The sequence below is a fragment of the Dacryopinax primogenitus genome, assembly GCF_000292625.1.
Source record: "Dacryopinax primogenitus strain DJM-731 SS1 chromosome Unknown DACRYscaffold_16, whole genome shotgun sequence".
Classification (NCBI taxonomy): Eukaryota; Fungi; Basidiomycota; class Dacrymycetes; order Dacrymycetales; family Dacrymycetaceae; genus Dacryopinax; species Dacryopinax primogenitus.
Genome location: NW_024467213.1, coordinates 330,340 through 345,628, shown reverse-complemented (window position 1 = coordinate 345,628; position 15,289 = coordinate 330,340). Strand labels below are relative to the sequence as shown.

The window sequence follows — 15,289 nt, the reverse complement described above, 5'->3', positions numbered from 1 at the left end:
CCGCCCATTGTGGGACTATCCTTCTTCCTTCGACCACTCTATTGACACACTGCTCAAGGATGGCGCTCTCGAAACACATTGATGCTGAAGCGCTCATCGAGGCTGCACGCAAGCACCCGCACCACAAGATACTGGAGCGTCACCACCGCGAGATCCATGAGGGCGTATATGCGTCCAGGTTCGATGCTGATGCTGAGGTGCCCAAGTACAAGATGCCACAAGTGGGAGTGAGCTCCAAAGGTCATCTTTCTTTAATCTAGCATACAAGCATGAACACTGACGGCTGTGGTAGCGGCATACCAGCTCATTCACGATGAGATGAATCTGGATGGCTCTCCCTTGCTCAACTTTGCTTCTTTCGTCCACACGTGGAGTACGCCCTTATTCCCTCCCCTCATTGTCCCGATGTGGCTTACCCGGCTCAGTGCCTGAAGAAGCCACCAAACTGATGATGGAGAACATCAACAAGAACTTCGCGGATCAAGACGAGTATCCGGCTACACAGGTGATCCATACGCGCTGCATTTCAATGCTTGGCGACCTCTGGCATGCCCCGAAGGGACAGGCGATCGGCACTGCTACGACCGGAAGTTCTGAGGCGATCATGCTCGGAGGAATGGCGCTTAAGAAGCGCTGGCAGAATAAGAGGAAAGCGGAGGGGAAGAGTGCGGAGAAGCCTAACATTGTATTTGGGGCCAATGCCCAGGTTGCTTTGGAGAAGTTCGCCAGGTACTGGGAAGTGGAGGTTTGTATACCTCATGCGTTTCGAAACAATCCGCTGATCAAGCACACAGGCGCGCCTGGTGCCGGTGACGGAGAAGAGCAACTACTGCATGGACCCGCACGACGCGATAAAGTTTGTCGACGAGAACACCATCGGTGTGATGGTTATCCTTGGCAGCACATATACGGGCCACTTCGAACCTGTCTCTGTGATGGCCGAACTCCGTGTGTCCTTCTCACTCACTCTTGAGTTCCCCGCTGATATATATGCAGTGGACGAGTACCAGAAGGAGACCGGAGTCGATGTTCCTATTCATGTCGACGCTGCCTCTGGCGGGTTCGTCGCACCTTTCGCGTACCCCAACTATAAGTGGTCCTTCGATATTCACCGCGTCGCTTCCATCAAGTGATTTACTTTCTTTCCTACCCCAAAAAAACGATCCGGGCTAACGCATCGCGCAGCACCTCTGGGCACAAATATGGCCTTGTATATGCTGGTCTCGGCTGGATTGTCTTCCGAAACGCGGACATGCTGCCAAAAGAGCTTATCTTCGAGCTTCACTACTTGGGAAGCACAGAATATACTTACACTCTAAATTTCTCTCGGCCTGCGGCCCCCATCCTCGGTCAATACTTCAACTTCCTCAACCTAGGCTTCGAAGGTTATCGCAGGATCGTCATCGCGGACCTGAAGAATGCCCGTATCCTTTCGAACGCCTTGGAGTTGTCCGGGTATTACAAGGTACTCAGCAACATCCACATACCTGCTCCAAAGACAGCAAGTGGTGTGATCGGCGTGGCACACAAAGCTGTTGGCGCTGTTCCTGATCTCGAAGACCCGGAGAGCTACGTGAAAGGCCTTCCGGTCGTGTCGTTCCGTTTCACCGACGAGTTCAAAGAACAGTATCCCTATATCCAGCAAAGTTGGATACAGACCCTGCTCCGTAACAAGGGATGGATTGTACCGAATTACAATCTGCCACCGAGCTTGGAGGACGTCGAGATCCTCCGCATTGTGGTAAGGGAAAGCGTCTCTGGCGACCTTATCGAGCGTGTCGTAGCGGATCTTATGGAGATCACCGAAGCGCTCATGAGTGCGTATGATTTTTTAAATGTGGTCTGATGGAAATCTGATGCTGGAACAGAAAATCCAGATGTGCCCATGCTCATGGCAACTTTCACAGGTCAGCCTTCCTTGAGGGACGAAGCCCACCATGGTCGGTTGAAAAAAGAGGACGTGGGCAGTGGGAACACCCACACTTATGCCAGGCAGTGTTAGGTGTAAGTTACTTGACCGTTGGATGAGATGATTCAGCGATCCCTCCTCATGAAGTGTACTATGTGTGAAGTTACGAATCAGACTGGCTGTATGCGCGCTTGTCATTGACGCCTGTTGATTGCTTCCGCTTTTAGTGAGAACGTGTCAAATGCCAAGATTTCTGTCTCCTGTCAATAAACATCAATACTCTGACTTGCTATTGTATTGTTATGGCTTGCAACATGGCTGGAAAATGGTCGGGGACCATGAGCATCTAGTTAATGCCTGTGGCGCTGGAAATTATGCCACCACAGCAAGCCTCCCTGCTCATTAACACGCCCTCTTTCTGCACTTCGCCCCACACTCAAACCTGCCCCTCCAGCCTCACCATGAACCCCATATTATCCCCTAGGGGAAATATCTGGATCTTGGTTGCTTATAGTACAACAGACCGAGTATGCACCACGGTGGAGAATGGCAATCCGCTTCCCGCTGGATCAGGCATTCATAGTTGGAATATGGCTAGAGGGCTGTTTTTATGGTAGGGTTTTTTCACGGCATTGCGATGTACATATTGCTCATGAAATTTAGGCATCTTCATACCAATATTTGGAGCGAGTGTGTATGTTCTGGTGGCGAAGAAGGGACTGTTGGTTAAGTTGAACCTGGTGCGTCTCTTCTGCACTTCCATGGCACGCTCATCTGACACGTATATCAGCCCATATTGATCGCTGCAATCCTCATGTTCGCTCTCGCTACCGCGCATGTTACGATCAACGTGTACAGATTAATACACGGATTCGTCCTGAATGAGTCCGTGCCGGGAGCCGCCGTCTTATATTTGTATTCGTTATCCGAGCCGACGCAGAAGGCGAAAGATATCGTGTATGTCACCCAGAGTTTACTGGGAGATGGCTTGAATGTCTGTTTCTTTTCTGCAAATCTTAGATGATGATTCTAATGTGGTTTAGATTTATCGCTCCTGGCTCATATGGAATAAGAATTGGCGGATACCCGTTTTCCCGATGTTATTATGGCTTACAACATGTGGTAAACCATCTCTCTGCTGCTCAAAACCCGTGCTCTTAATCTCATTCAGTTGTCGGATACTATATACCTGGCTATCTTTTTCAGTTCTATCAAACCGATTCAAATGCATGTAACTCCCGATGATATCGCGTACACGTCGATCTGGCTAATAGCTTCTTGCAGATCTTTGGATCACGCTACCGTACCTATGTGACGATATGGTACACTCTAACAATGGTTCAAAACATTATCACAACATCGCTCATTGCGTTCCGCCTCTGGCGTCATGAGCGACAAATTGGCGACTATCGAACGGGCAACTTCAGCCTCACGTCAATCATCCAAATCATACTGGAATCAGCCGCTATTTACGTAGCCGCTCAAGTGGTCCTGTTGGTCACATACGCTTGCAGTGACAACGCCCAGTATGTGCTGCTGGAGATCATAACCCCACTCGTCGGGATAGTAAGTCACCGGCACCTGCAAAAACACTGCATCTAATATAATATCCAGGTTTTTTGTCTTATCATTACCCTAACCGGACTTCACGCCTACACATATGCGTCTCAGCGACGCACTTCCGACGATTTCCACAATCACTGCAACTTGCAGCCCAGCGAACAGCAACTGACTTGGGACATTTCTGGTACCGAAGTGCATGTCAGGTCGCATGTCTCAGTAGGACTTGCAATTCAACCCTTGGAGCTTTTTCTAGAACCTCGTGACCCAAATACTGCGCAATATAGTTGGAAATGTCGGTGTTGTCAACCACGTCGGGCCGCTGCAACCCAGTAGGGTCCCCAGCACACGTTATGTCGGATCATGGTCTTAGCCAGCCATCTGGTCTCTCCCGGTTGCCCTTTAATCCTTTCGCTCTATTTCTGGCACTCTCGGTTGCATTGTATACTTGTCCATCCGCTCCGCTCCGGTTTTGATTGAGGCTGAGATGTTGCGCTGCTTCTGCAATGCAGTTGCCAACCGAGCCTACCGCCATCTAGCATTCTCCCGCCATCTGAGGCCTCCACTACTGATTCTTGGGATCATATCATGCACTCAATCTGGAGGTACTGTGGTAAACATCTTGAGCTCGTTGTCTACCACCCTTCCTTAGAACGACGTTTCCCCACATGTCCAATTGTACGGCATGGCAATAGTAAACGTTCCCCTTCAGCTGACCGGGATTGTTTCTATCTGGACTGAAGTACGTTCTTCTCAACGCTTGTTGTGATTCCCGAAGATTAATCACATATCTTATTCTAAGGCAATCGTGTACGGTAGGTCCCCCCCGCCTTGCCCCTGAACTCGCCCTTGATAACAATAACAGGCATCTTTCTCTGGACTGCTATATATGTGCTTTTGTGGAAGAGAAAGGAAGGCGAAAGGATCAACTATGTTCGTTTGCACAAGCTATTTCTTCATCTCACGTTATCTAATGAGTCCCAACAGCCTATGTTGTTCACCGCCTTGCTCATGTTCGGGATCGCCACTGCCCACCTGGCGGCCAATGGCTGGCGCATGATGGTTGCTTATGTCTGGCTCGCGGGGCAAACCAATGAACCCTCCAACTTCTTCAAAGACATGAGTCAGCCGACCTTCTCAACAAAATATGCATTGTATGTGAGTCAGACTCTAGTGGGGGATGCTTTCAATGTGAGCATATTGGACTGTCTCATGGTTCTGCTGACAAGCCTCTCGGAAGATCTATCGGTCCTGGCTTGTGTGGCAACAATTGTGTTGTGGGCCGGTTCGGCGGCGGCAGGGTATTACTGCACTGCATATCTTTTCAGCATCGCAGGACCCACAGACAGCGTGAGCCTTTCCGCGACTGCTGTGTGTACAGTACAGCCTGAAACTCCCCTGTACAGCTGTTCAGCCTGCCATTCAAACCGTGGATAACCTCGTTTTATTCTCTCACTCTCACACAGAACGCTATTTGTACTGGCCTGATCGTGTTTCAATTGTGGAGCCGAGGGAAGTGGGATATGAAGCGGAATCACGGACCGGGCCTATTTACTTTGCGCCGAATCATGCACATCGTTCTGGAGTCGGCACTTCTGTACCTCTGCGCTCAATTAGTGCTTTTGATTCTCTTTGCAATCAACTCCAACGCCCAATACATCGTTCTGGAGAGTCTCGCGTCTCTCACTGTAAGTACCTCACAACAGAGTAATCCTGTATTTCTCACAGCCGCATACAGGGCATCGCTTTTTCTTTGGTCATAATCAGAGTCGCTATCTATTCTCAGCATTTTCTTGTTACCCCACTTACAAGCAGCTCAGTTGGGACCGCATGACAGCAGTTCGGATTGTCTATGTCAAGCAATTAAGAGATACAACAGCGCAATCATGTTAATTATTCAACAGTTCAGGCGTGGCTTCCATTAGGAAGGGGGGTTGGATAGCAGCAGGATGCGGTATCGGTGGTAATTTTCCCATTGGCGCCGTTGTACAGTGTAGACTTGTTGGCGCTCTGGACGCTCTGAGGAACGTCAAGCGCAGCTATAATACCAACCCTATCAGCAATGCCACTTCTCTGAGTAGTGCAAGCACCTACGTGACTTCTCAAAGAATCCATTAGGCTTCATGGAAACCATGATGCGCTCTACGGGCATCACCGGGAAGTCTTCCGGGCGTGGATTGTGTGTCAAACCAAAAGCTGATCATTCTTAAATGGCAATTCGAGTTCGGAAAGAGAATGAACGTACTGTGCCAGAAAACGAGGTCCTCATTTTCCACGTGATCCTTCCGCTCAGTCCAAACTTCGACGCCAGTTCCCTTCTTGCTCTGGTTGGTGAACTCGCCAGCTGCGTAAAGCTCACCATCTTGGTACTTCGTTACCCACACGGGTTTGGTGGCGAACCCAGCTCGCTTTGTGTTGTAGCTGTCCGGGGCCATCAGAAGCATCTGGCTGGGGCATGTCATGATCTTGTACGAGACGGGCTTGTGCGTGAGCTTGTTGATAACCGAGTCGTTCCGTATCTTGTAAGTGCGATGCAGAGGGACGTTAGTATCGTATGCACCCGCCTCTTTGATAATGGTATCTTCGGTGACATAGCTATTGCCCCAATTGTTCTTTACTGGATCGGGCTTGGAGGGAACGCTATCTTCGTAGATAACCGTGTTCTTGAAACCATCAATGGCAGGATCGATACGGAGACTGAACAGGTGCTGATGATAGCTTCCAACCACACCCGGAGCAATGTTGGGCCCCCACTCGGAGGTCTGGCCATCCTCTGTGTCCATCGGAATCGTGCTTAGAATACCTGTTGCCCGAACTTCGAAATCGATGCCCGCGGCCTGGTCGAAGATCCATGCGAAGATGTACTCGTAATTAGCAACAGTTGCGATCATCTGGACGACAAGCTGGCGGTTGCGTGCGACAGTCGCGATGCCCGAACGGTAGTTGGTGTGCTTATGTAGAAGGCCGCCGTCCTGTTCATGCAGGCAAATGACGTTCTTCAAATGTACCGGATTTCCCTTCGAATCAGTGCGGTAGCCGTCGAAGTATTTAATGTGACCAAGGCAGTCGCAGCCCAGGGCAAGCTGATTAGCCGTGACTCCGAGACCGACGTCACCCACGTCGAACGCTTGCTTCCGGTGATACGGCGCGCGGGGATCTTGAAGGCCTTTAGTGATTCAATGTAAATTGAATTTTAACAAATCACCTCCGTAAGGAACCGTCATCTCGCACATGCTCAGACGGTAGAATACGTTCCTACCAGCGTATGTGACGTTATAGATGACTAGTCCGTCGCGGTAGTTGAAGCCGATTCTGAACCTCCACTTCTGCCACTGGATGAGGTTGTTGTTGCTGACGGTAAAGCTTGGGCCTTCAGGCTGCTGAACGATGTACGGCTTGAGATCAGTGCGGACGGGTTCGTCCATGAGCGCATGCGCATACTGGACGGCCTTGACGGGCTTCCACGGAGAGGTTGGAACACCCTCGAATGTGTTTCCAGGCGGGAGATAATCCATGCGAACCAGCTCAAGCTTGACTGCATCAAACACGGGCGAAAACGTCGCAGGAATGCTGTAGTGGTTACACTCCGGATGATCTCGGTCCACCACATACATGTAGCACTGAATCAGCCGCCGACTCTCATTCTCATCGTCCGTGCCATAGATCCATGGATCTGTGCAAACGCTGTAACCAGATGGCAGCTTCATCTTCTCAATTTCTGCGAGCACGGCGGGATGTTGAAGACAGAACTTCTCAATGGCGATCATCTCGTCCACATCTGGGATATGATGAGAGAAACTATCACATCGGCGTGGTCAACACTTACCAATGGGTCCCTGGATAGTCCCAGGAAGCTGCTTCATTGAGATTACCTTGCCTCCAGATGGATTGAGGACGGCCTTATGGAAGATCCCAGTGTCCATACCTCAACCCAAGACTTAGAAGCCACACGACGCCAAAGAGCAGGATTTCTCACGATGGAAGTAGCTGAAAGTCAGCCTAGTAGGATATGCAGGCAGCGGCTTCCCAAGCCTCTCAGCCTCAATGAATGGAATAACATCCGATTTGGTAGGTTCGAGGATTTCGATTACCTTGAACCTAAGCGGCACGTCTGGAAACTGGGCCTTAAGAACGGCCACGGTGTTCTGTATCTCCGCAGGCGTGAGCGGGTCAAAGGGATGCAATTCAGCCATTGATTTTTCGGCGTCGTGATTGCCATTGACCGCTCCTTTGATCGGGATGATCGTCTCCGCCGCCGCCTTGACATCTTCCATGTTCATACCAGCACCGATCATATTGAATAGCCAAAAGTAACAAAGCCAGCAAAGCAAACGAGGCGGGGTAGGTGAGCCCAGAATTGGGAAGGGTACTTGAGATGCGCTTAAGGGGGGAGTTATATACGATGGATGGTTTAGCTCTATCTGCCATCTGTGAACTCGTTGTACCCGGTCCAATGTGGTCGCGATGTCGAAAGCTCGTCCTTCCTTATCTATCACACCGGGTCACGTAAGGGTTCAGGGACGGCTCGGTTAGGGGTAAAGTGGGCCGGCCCTAGTCCATACCGAAAAAGGCCGCTGGTGGGAAGACGACAGAATATAACAACCTCTCTCCCAATTCTCTGCGCGTCTTATTCACGTATAATGCAGCGCTTTTCTTGGATGATAGGAAAATACATGCTTCTTCCACGCGGATATGTACACCCTTATTTTGGATCCTCAAGCGAACCAGTGATCAACCGCTCTATAGACTTCGGCCAGCCGCTCGCACGTTATCGATAGCAATCTTGCGAACTGGAATGATACGATTTCCTCCGAACCCTCAACATGGTATCTCACTATTGTCTTTATCATATCACGGGAAAGCCTATTTACCGGGGCAACGTGACTTTCAATGCCAGAGGACTAATGCCAGAGGACTTCTGCAAACAAGGAGCCGACTCGCCTGGCTTGAAGCCCGACCGCCCGGCTTCTAACATACTCATGGCCACGGCGGTTCCAACCACTTCTGGCCTAGGCTTCTGGACCATTCGCGACTTTGATATGCTTCTTTCATGGAAGCATTCGATTCGGTGAATGGCCTTCAGCGCTTATGATCCGGCGCTAGTTCCACAAAGCAAACAAAGCCTCGGGGCCTGAGCATCCTCTGAATTTCAAATTGGTGATGATGGACTTGGTTTGGTTTCCTTTGAAGCAGGCAACGATATCTCTGACACAAACTTGAATCATAACTCGCACCAGGCCAATAAGGCACAGGCGTCTCGATGGACTGGGATTATAAATAAGCTGCTTTCCAAACGAATGCAACTCTCACGCTCTTTTAATCCTTTCCTCCCAAAGTCGCTCTTTTTCTGGATCCTTTCTACTTTCATCGTATTCCCACTATAACAACAATATGAGTATATCATCCATCACAGCGTTCGATGATAGTCTGCACTACCTCACCAATGTCAACATCTTCGACGCACTCGCTCAGAAGTCCACTCGCAATCCCTGGGATACCTGGATCAATTCTATGGATGATCATGCCGATCGGCCTGCTCGACATCTTGTGGATGGAAGCGAGAGTGACCGCAGTTCTGTTCCCCTGCCTTCCGATCAAGGCAGCGACAGTAAATTGACTTGTATGCAAAGTATCACTCTATTTTGACTCAGGTGCTGACATCCTGTGTTTGCAGCATCAATCAATGACGCGGGGAGCAGCAGGCGATCCTCGGTTGTCAGCCATATGTCTGTGGAGTCTGTTCGATTGGCCCACACATCTGCTGAGTCTGGTCAATTGGACCATATATCTGCTGAGGCTGGTCACTTAGCAAGAAATACTCGACATTCAGGATATTCCGCAGGCTCTGAATTATCTGCCAGTACAGGGAACTGGGGCTCTCCTGTGATATCTGGGAATTCTGAAACTTCTCCTAGTTCGCCCATCTCTAGTAGGATCACCGATTCCGGAAATCCCGCAAGAAATTCGACCTCAAGACTATCTGCGGCGGTACTTGACCCAGATTGCAATCATGATGATAGCGAGTACTGGGCAAGCACCGAAGGGAGCGACGCTTCTGCCCCTTCCCCTGGAAGCTTGGTATCTTCCGATCACCGGATGTCCATGCTGCCTGGAGAGTCGATAATTCCAACTCGGGTTGCCGAACATACAGTTGCCGACGGCGTAAATAACGGTGGGATTGGGTCTATGACTGGGGCCATGCCCGAGGATGAACTCCAGCGATTGACGAGGGCCACTGCGCTTGCTCCTGATGGAACGCTGGATGATTGGGATCAAGCACTGTTCGCGCAATATCTGGACGCTCAAGTTTTAGAAACTTCCTCCAGCAGCTTGTCTCCCAATGAGCTACCCCCACAACTTCCGATCCCCAGAGTTTTCCTTCCTCCATGGCTCTCGCAATCTTCCTTTCCCAATACGATACCAGCCCTTCAAATGACCCCGCCGAAACTACCATTCCTTCCGGTGCCGAGGGACAGGCATGGGAGACGAATGGGCATGTCAGTGGTATTGGGTGGACCTAATATCGCAACTGCTGTTGCTCCTCACCAACTTGTCTTACCAGCACCTTCTCAATTCCCTCCGACACTGGCCGCCCTGCTGGGCCAATCCCCACTTTCCTCATCTCCTTTCTCTCCACCTTCTTTCGCTCCATCACCAGCAGCGAGCTCGTGGCTTCCCGGAAGCGATTCTTCCTCTCCCGCTGCCATGGAACCTATGTCAGAGTTCCTGGTATACAGAACGATACCTCATCTAATGAACGGAAGGGCACCGCACCCGATAAACGGAAGGACACCCCACATCTCGAGCCCGCTCTCCACATCCGACTCCAACTCCGTCTTATCCGCCGGCGACAGAGGCTCTCCAACATTCTACCGCGAGCCATACAGCGCCCGCAAGAAAGGGAACGAGCGGCGCGCGGGCAGGACCCGGCGCACATGCAAGTCCAACGGACACGAAGTGACCTTCGACACGGGGGAACTCGTATATTTCCTCTGCGGACTCCCGTCCTCCCCTTCCTGCCTTGGCAAGGCCTGCGCATACGCCTTCACTGACCGCGGTGCGCTAGATCGGCACGTAACCAATTCGCACGCGATGCGCGAGTGGGAGGAACTTTGGACGGACCAAGTCACAGATCCTGGCAAGCTCGTTTTTGGGGGGTTCATGGCGCCCAAAGGACAGGGGTGTGACTGTAACATTTGCGGAAAACGATTGAGCAGACCGGACGCGGCGAGGAGACACGAGGCGCTGCATACGGAGTCGGATAGGAAGGCGGCTGCTCGTGGAAAGCGGACGGCGACAAGCAAAAGGAAGACCCCAGTCCAGCTGGCGAAGTGGTTCACCCTTGAGGACAGTCACTTGAGGGTCGACTCCACAGTGGGAAAGGAGAAGGGGAACGTCCTCCGGCCATACACGTTCACGGGCCTGGTGAGCGAGAAGCAGCCTGCTGTCGTGGAAAGGATCGATAGGGTCGTGGAATGGGCTTGGAATAGGTGGAAAAGGGGACGGACGCACCGGAATACCAGAGATGGGTTCTATGTTGTGGAGGAGGGGGAGGAGAAGGGCATCCCGTTTTTTACGGAGGCGGGGAAGGTCGTGGAGCTGGAACAGGAGCAAGAGAAGGAAAGAGAAAGGGAGGGGAAGGTGGCGCGGACTCCGTGGGATGCCTTACTTGAGGAAGGGAACAGGGGGGAAATGGAAGGGAAAGGGAGAAAGCGTACTATTGCGGATGTTCAGGAGGGGGAAAGCGACTCGGAGGTGGGGAAGCACCCTCGGCTGGACGAACAGGAGGATATCCAGATGGATGGACAATAAATTAGCATCGATTTCCTGCTCTATACCTGATCGAACTGATCAATCACGACCTATTCCTGTACCAGTAGCACATTTACATACCTTCCCTTGTACATTGTATAATCTATACCCTATATGCGCGGGAGATCAAGAAAGATCGTATTCTACCCCGATCTTGCCCTCCTTCAGACCGCCGACGAGGTTCGTCGCGCAGAGCATGGCCATCGCTTCGCGCGTCTCGATCGTAGCGCTCGCAATATGGGGGATGATTGCGCACCTGTTGCTGGTCAGATTCCCTTGGGTAGAAAAGTAGGGAGAGGGAAGGGGAAGTACTAAGGGGAACATGGGCACTCACCTCGGCTCATGCAGCAAGGGATGGTCTGCGGGGATGTTCGGTTCCCCCTCAACGACGTCCAGCCCTGCACCCCATATCCAGCCTTCTTTCAAAGCCTTCACAAGCGCCTGGGTATCCACGATCGGCCCGCGACCCGTGTTAACCAGTACCGAAGTAGGCTTCATCTTCCGCAAAAAGGCCTCGTCTACAATGTGGAAGGTGTCCTTCCCCCCCGGAACAAGGGTGAAGAGGACGTCGCTCGATCGCGCGAGCTCGTCCAGCTCGACGCGCTTTACTTCCTTCAGTCCTAACTTGTCTGCGAGAGCCTGGTCCTCGGCCGAACGATCCTTCCGGCCGGAGTTGTAGTAGACGCATCGGGTCACTCCGAACGCTGCTATCCGGACGAGGGTGGCTTGGGAGATACGTCCAAACCCGAGGAAACCGACAGTGCTCTCCTTCTTCCCCGGTCCAGCGCCAATCTGCGGACCGCAAAACAGGTATGGACCCCACCCTAGGTTGCCCCAAGTACCTGAGCGCAGGAGGGTCTGCGAGGATGTCACGTTGCGTGAAGCCATGAGGGCGAGCATTATACTGCAATCGGCGACAGCGTCAGTCAGCACGTCAGGCGTGTAGCCTAGGCGGATATGACGCGATGCAAGAGCGGGGAGCTCGACGTGGTCTAATCCAAACTTGAGATAAGAGCATCAGGCAAGGAGAGAACATACCGACGCCCACGCTCATCGTGCTCACGACCTTCAGCTGTGGTCCTGTGAGAGCGACGAGCTCCTCTGTGACTTTCTCCCCCAGGGTAACGACCATCCCCACACTTCCAGGAGCGTTCGCGTACACCCATTCCTTGTCCGCAGGCCTATCGTGTGGCCAGATAACGAGATTCCAGTCCTCCTGTGCACGCAGGACGGCCATGGACTTGTCGCCGATGTCGCGGCATACGAGGATCTTGGTCTTCGACATTGGAGAGTGGAGGAGTGAGAGGTGAACAGGAGTGAAAGATGATGAGGATGAGATATAGATTGAGCAGACGCTGTCTACCCGGGCCGGGGAGTAGTTACTCCGGAGTGACACCCCGCCGTCCTCCACCTTTGGCGAACATGCGGGGACAACATTCCCGACGAGCCGAATTTCAGCGCCGAAAAAGTGTCCCTTATAGTGGCTGTACTGGAGTGAGAGTTAATCTGCTCCCGCTTCACATTCTACTCTGATGGAAACAATATACTTTTCACAGTCAAACGCGTCTGGACATGACGATGATTTAATTTCTTTCCTTGACTTGCTTCCGCAGAAGGCGAAGACGCGCCGAGGTAAAATCAGTCGCGTCCAACATCAGTTTGCACCCTTCAAGTTTCTCTCCTTCCCCTCACATCCTTGATTTAACAAACACGGCCCAATGACAAAATACATTGTTGTTTCGGGCGGTGTGATCAGTGGTATCGGAAAGGGGGTCATCGGTACGCCTTATGTCCCACTTTCCAAATGAACGAGCGAGCTGACGAAAATTTATTGCCTGTGCGGATGAACAGCGAGCAGCACCGGCTTGTTGCTCAAGATGACCGGTCTCAAGGTCACCGCAATCAAGATTGATCCCTATATGAACATTGACGCGGGGACCATGAAGCCCACTGAGCACGGTACGTCCCCTGCTTGACCGACCCCGATCGGCGCGGCTGATGAGGCCAGGCGAGGTGTACGTGCTCAATGACGGTGGGGAGGTCGACTTGGACTTGGGGAACTATGAGCGGTACTTGGATGTTATCCTCTCGAGGGAAAACAACATCACTACGGGCAAGATATATAGCGAGGTTATCCAACGCGAGCGGAGGGGTGACTATCTGGGGAAAACCGTGCAGGTCTGTCTTTTTACTTCTGGGTGAGTCACCCTGCTTACGCTCTACGCTAGATCGTACCGCACGTGACGACTGCTATCCAGGACTGGATAGAGCGCGTTTCCCACATCCCGGTAGACGACACCGACCTCGCCCCAGACGTGTGCATAGTCGAGCTCGGGGGAACGGTGGGAGACATCGAGAGCGCCCCGTTTATAGAAGCCATGCGGCAGTTCCAGTTTCGGGTGGGGCACGAGAACTTTGCGTTGATCCATGTGTCTTTGGTACCGGATATGCATGGGGAGCAGAAGACAAAGCCCACGCAGGCTACTGTGCGTGACCTACGGGGGTTGGGGCTCACACCCGATCTGGTATGTCCATCCTTCGCTCCCCCTTGCAGGTTGTTGACGCCATCTAGGTCGCATGCAGGCTCATGTCCTCCCGTCCTCTGGAAGAAGCCACAAAAGCGAAGATATCAATGTTCTGCCACGTAGGGAAGGATCAGGTCCTGGGAGTGCACGACGTCTCCTCGGTGTACCACGTGCCTATGCTCCTGGCTGGGCAGGGCCTGGTGCCTTATCTCCAGAAACGACTCCAGCTGGACACGATATCTATCCCGAAGGAGATGGTTCAGCGGGGACACAGTATCAAAGAGCGCTGGACGCGTTTGACAGAGGGGTATGTCCGTATCCGTTGTCTATCGCAGGAGGCTGACACAATGTGCAGACAGGAAAGGCCCTACGGGCAGGTCACGATCGTCCTCGTAGGCAAGTACACAGATGTCACGGACTCGTATATGTCTGTGACCAAGTCGCTGGAGCACGCGGCGCTCAGGTGTAACAGGAAGCTCAACTTGCAGGTGCGTGTCATGCTAGGGTACGGAATGGTGACTAATGCAGAGGTCAGTACCTCGAGTCCTCCCATCTCGAGCCGGCGACACTCGATGTCGCCCCCGCACAGTATCATGACGCGTGGCGCACCCTCGTCATGGCCGAGTAGGCGCTTTCCCCTTCTTTCCCCTCTCTCGCTCACGGCCCTTAGCGGCGTCCTCGTCCCTGGTGGGTTTGGCGACCGCGGTACGGAGGGGATGATCCTTGCTACCAAGTGGGCGCGCGAGCAGAAGAAGCCCTTCCTGGGCATCTGTTACGGCTTCCAGCTCGCGGTTGTCGAGTGGGCTCGGAACGTCTGCGGTTTGCACGGTCCGTTGCCCACCCTTTCCCGATCCTAGTGCTAAGTGCTATACAGACGCACACCATACGGAGATCGACGAGCACACGCCGAACCCCGTGGTCGTGTACATGCCCGAGATCTCTAAGACTCAGCTGGGCGGTACGATGCGTCTCGGCCTACGGGAAACGCTCTTCACCCCGGGGACAGAGTGGTCCAAGCTCCGCAGGCTATACGGCAACGCCTCTGTAATCTACGAGCGGCACCGGCACAGGTGGGAAGTGAACCCGCTGTACGTCGACCGCTTGGTCGATTCTGGCCTCGAGTTCATAGGCAAGGACGAGCGCGGAGAGCGGATGCAGGCGTTCGAGCTCAAGGATCATCCGTATTTCGTCGGGCTGCAGGCGCACCCGGAGTTCTGTACCAGACCGCTCAACCCTAGCCCGCCGTTCCTCGGCTTGGTCGCGGCGAGCGTGGGGCCGAATATGCTGGAAGAACAGATGGTGGGCCAGAGTTGTTATAAGAGCCCACATCCGCACCCGCACCCGCATACTGGGGTGGATGGACAGGGAAAGGAGAAGGATGGAAGGAAGGTCAATGGAGATGTATAGGGCTGACTACTGGCTTCACCCGTTCTCTTGATCGTTAACGACACCCTTGGCTTGAGAGTGTAATTGCCTGAGACTC

The 15,289-nt window shown here is 52.6% G+C and overlaps 6 protein-coding genes across 6 annotated transcripts; 4 read left to right on the top strand and 2 right to left on the bottom strand.

The window, feature by feature from the left end:
* Positions 1-59: 59 nt before the first annotated feature.
* Positions 60-2,097, top strand: DACRYDRAFT_23877 (glutamate decarboxylase; the record flags this gene model as incomplete). Its single annotated transcript, XM_040773433.1, has 7 exons — positions 60-240; positions 293-373; positions 426-745; positions 795-948; positions 997-1,129; positions 1,186-1,817; positions 1,869-2,097. 7 exons carry the CDS (start codon positions 60-62, stop codon positions 2,000-2,002), a joined length of 1,635 nt encoding a protein of 544 aa, XP_040626180.1. The 3' UTR covers positions 2,003-2,097.
* A 264-nt stretch (positions 2,098-2,361) lies between these two features.
* DACRYDRAFT_82382 (uncharacterized protein) lies at positions 2,362-3,511 on the top strand (the record flags this gene model as incomplete). The annotated part of the gene is made up of 6 exons (XM_040776563.1): positions 2,362-2,522; positions 2,573-2,649; positions 2,700-2,903; positions 2,953-3,031; positions 3,081-3,136; positions 3,194-3,511. Exons 1-6 carry the CDS (start codon positions 2,456-2,458, stop codon positions 3,509-3,511), a joined length of 801 nt encoding a protein of 266 aa, XP_040626179.1. The 5' UTR covers positions 2,362-2,455.
* Positions 3,512-5,374: 1,863 nt separating this feature from the next.
* On the bottom strand, positions 5,375-7,662 carry DACRYDRAFT_56136 (copper amine oxidase; the record flags this gene model as incomplete). The annotated part of the gene is made up of 6 exons (XM_040775358.1): positions 5,375-5,508; positions 5,564-5,665; positions 5,715-6,626; positions 6,675-7,247; positions 7,296-7,394; positions 7,446-7,662. 6 exons carry the CDS (start codon positions 7,660-7,662, stop codon positions 5,375-5,377), a joined length of 2,037 nt encoding a protein of 678 aa, XP_040626178.1.
* Positions 7,663-8,860: 1,198 nt separating this feature from the next.
* On the top strand, positions 8,861-10,959 carry DACRYDRAFT_17463 (uncharacterized protein; the record flags this gene model as incomplete). The annotated part of the gene is made up of 3 exons (XM_040771287.1): positions 8,861-9,077; positions 9,144-10,894; positions 10,936-10,959. 3 exons carry the CDS (start codon positions 8,861-8,863, stop codon positions 10,957-10,959), a joined length of 1,992 nt encoding a protein of 663 aa, XP_040626177.1.
* A 289-nt stretch (positions 10,960-11,248) lies between these two features.
* Positions 11,249-12,634, bottom strand: DACRYDRAFT_23876 (uncharacterized protein). The gene is made up of 4 exons (XM_040773432.1): positions 12,320-12,634; positions 11,616-12,273; positions 11,363-11,537; positions 11,249-11,307 (listed from the first exon to the last, which is right to left on the bottom strand). The coding sequence occupies exons 1-3, from the start codon at positions 12,564-12,566 to the stop codon at positions 11,408-11,410; spliced, it is 1,035 nt and encodes a 344-aa protein (XP_040626176.1). The 5' UTR covers positions 12,567-12,634; the 3' UTR covers positions 11,249-11,307; positions 11,363-11,407.
* A 364-nt stretch (positions 12,635-12,998) lies between these two features.
* Positions 12,999-15,285, top strand: DACRYDRAFT_69690 (CTP synthase; the record flags this gene model as incomplete). The annotated part of the gene is made up of 9 exons (XM_040775907.1): positions 12,999-13,060; positions 13,133-13,240; positions 13,290-13,459; positions 13,510-13,806; positions 13,854-14,113; positions 14,162-14,294; positions 14,342-14,430; positions 14,477-14,634; positions 14,681-15,285. Coding segments are annotated over 9 exons (1,810 nt in total), but the record flags the coding sequence as incomplete, so codon positions are not given.
* Positions 15,286-15,289: the final 4 nt, after the last annotated feature.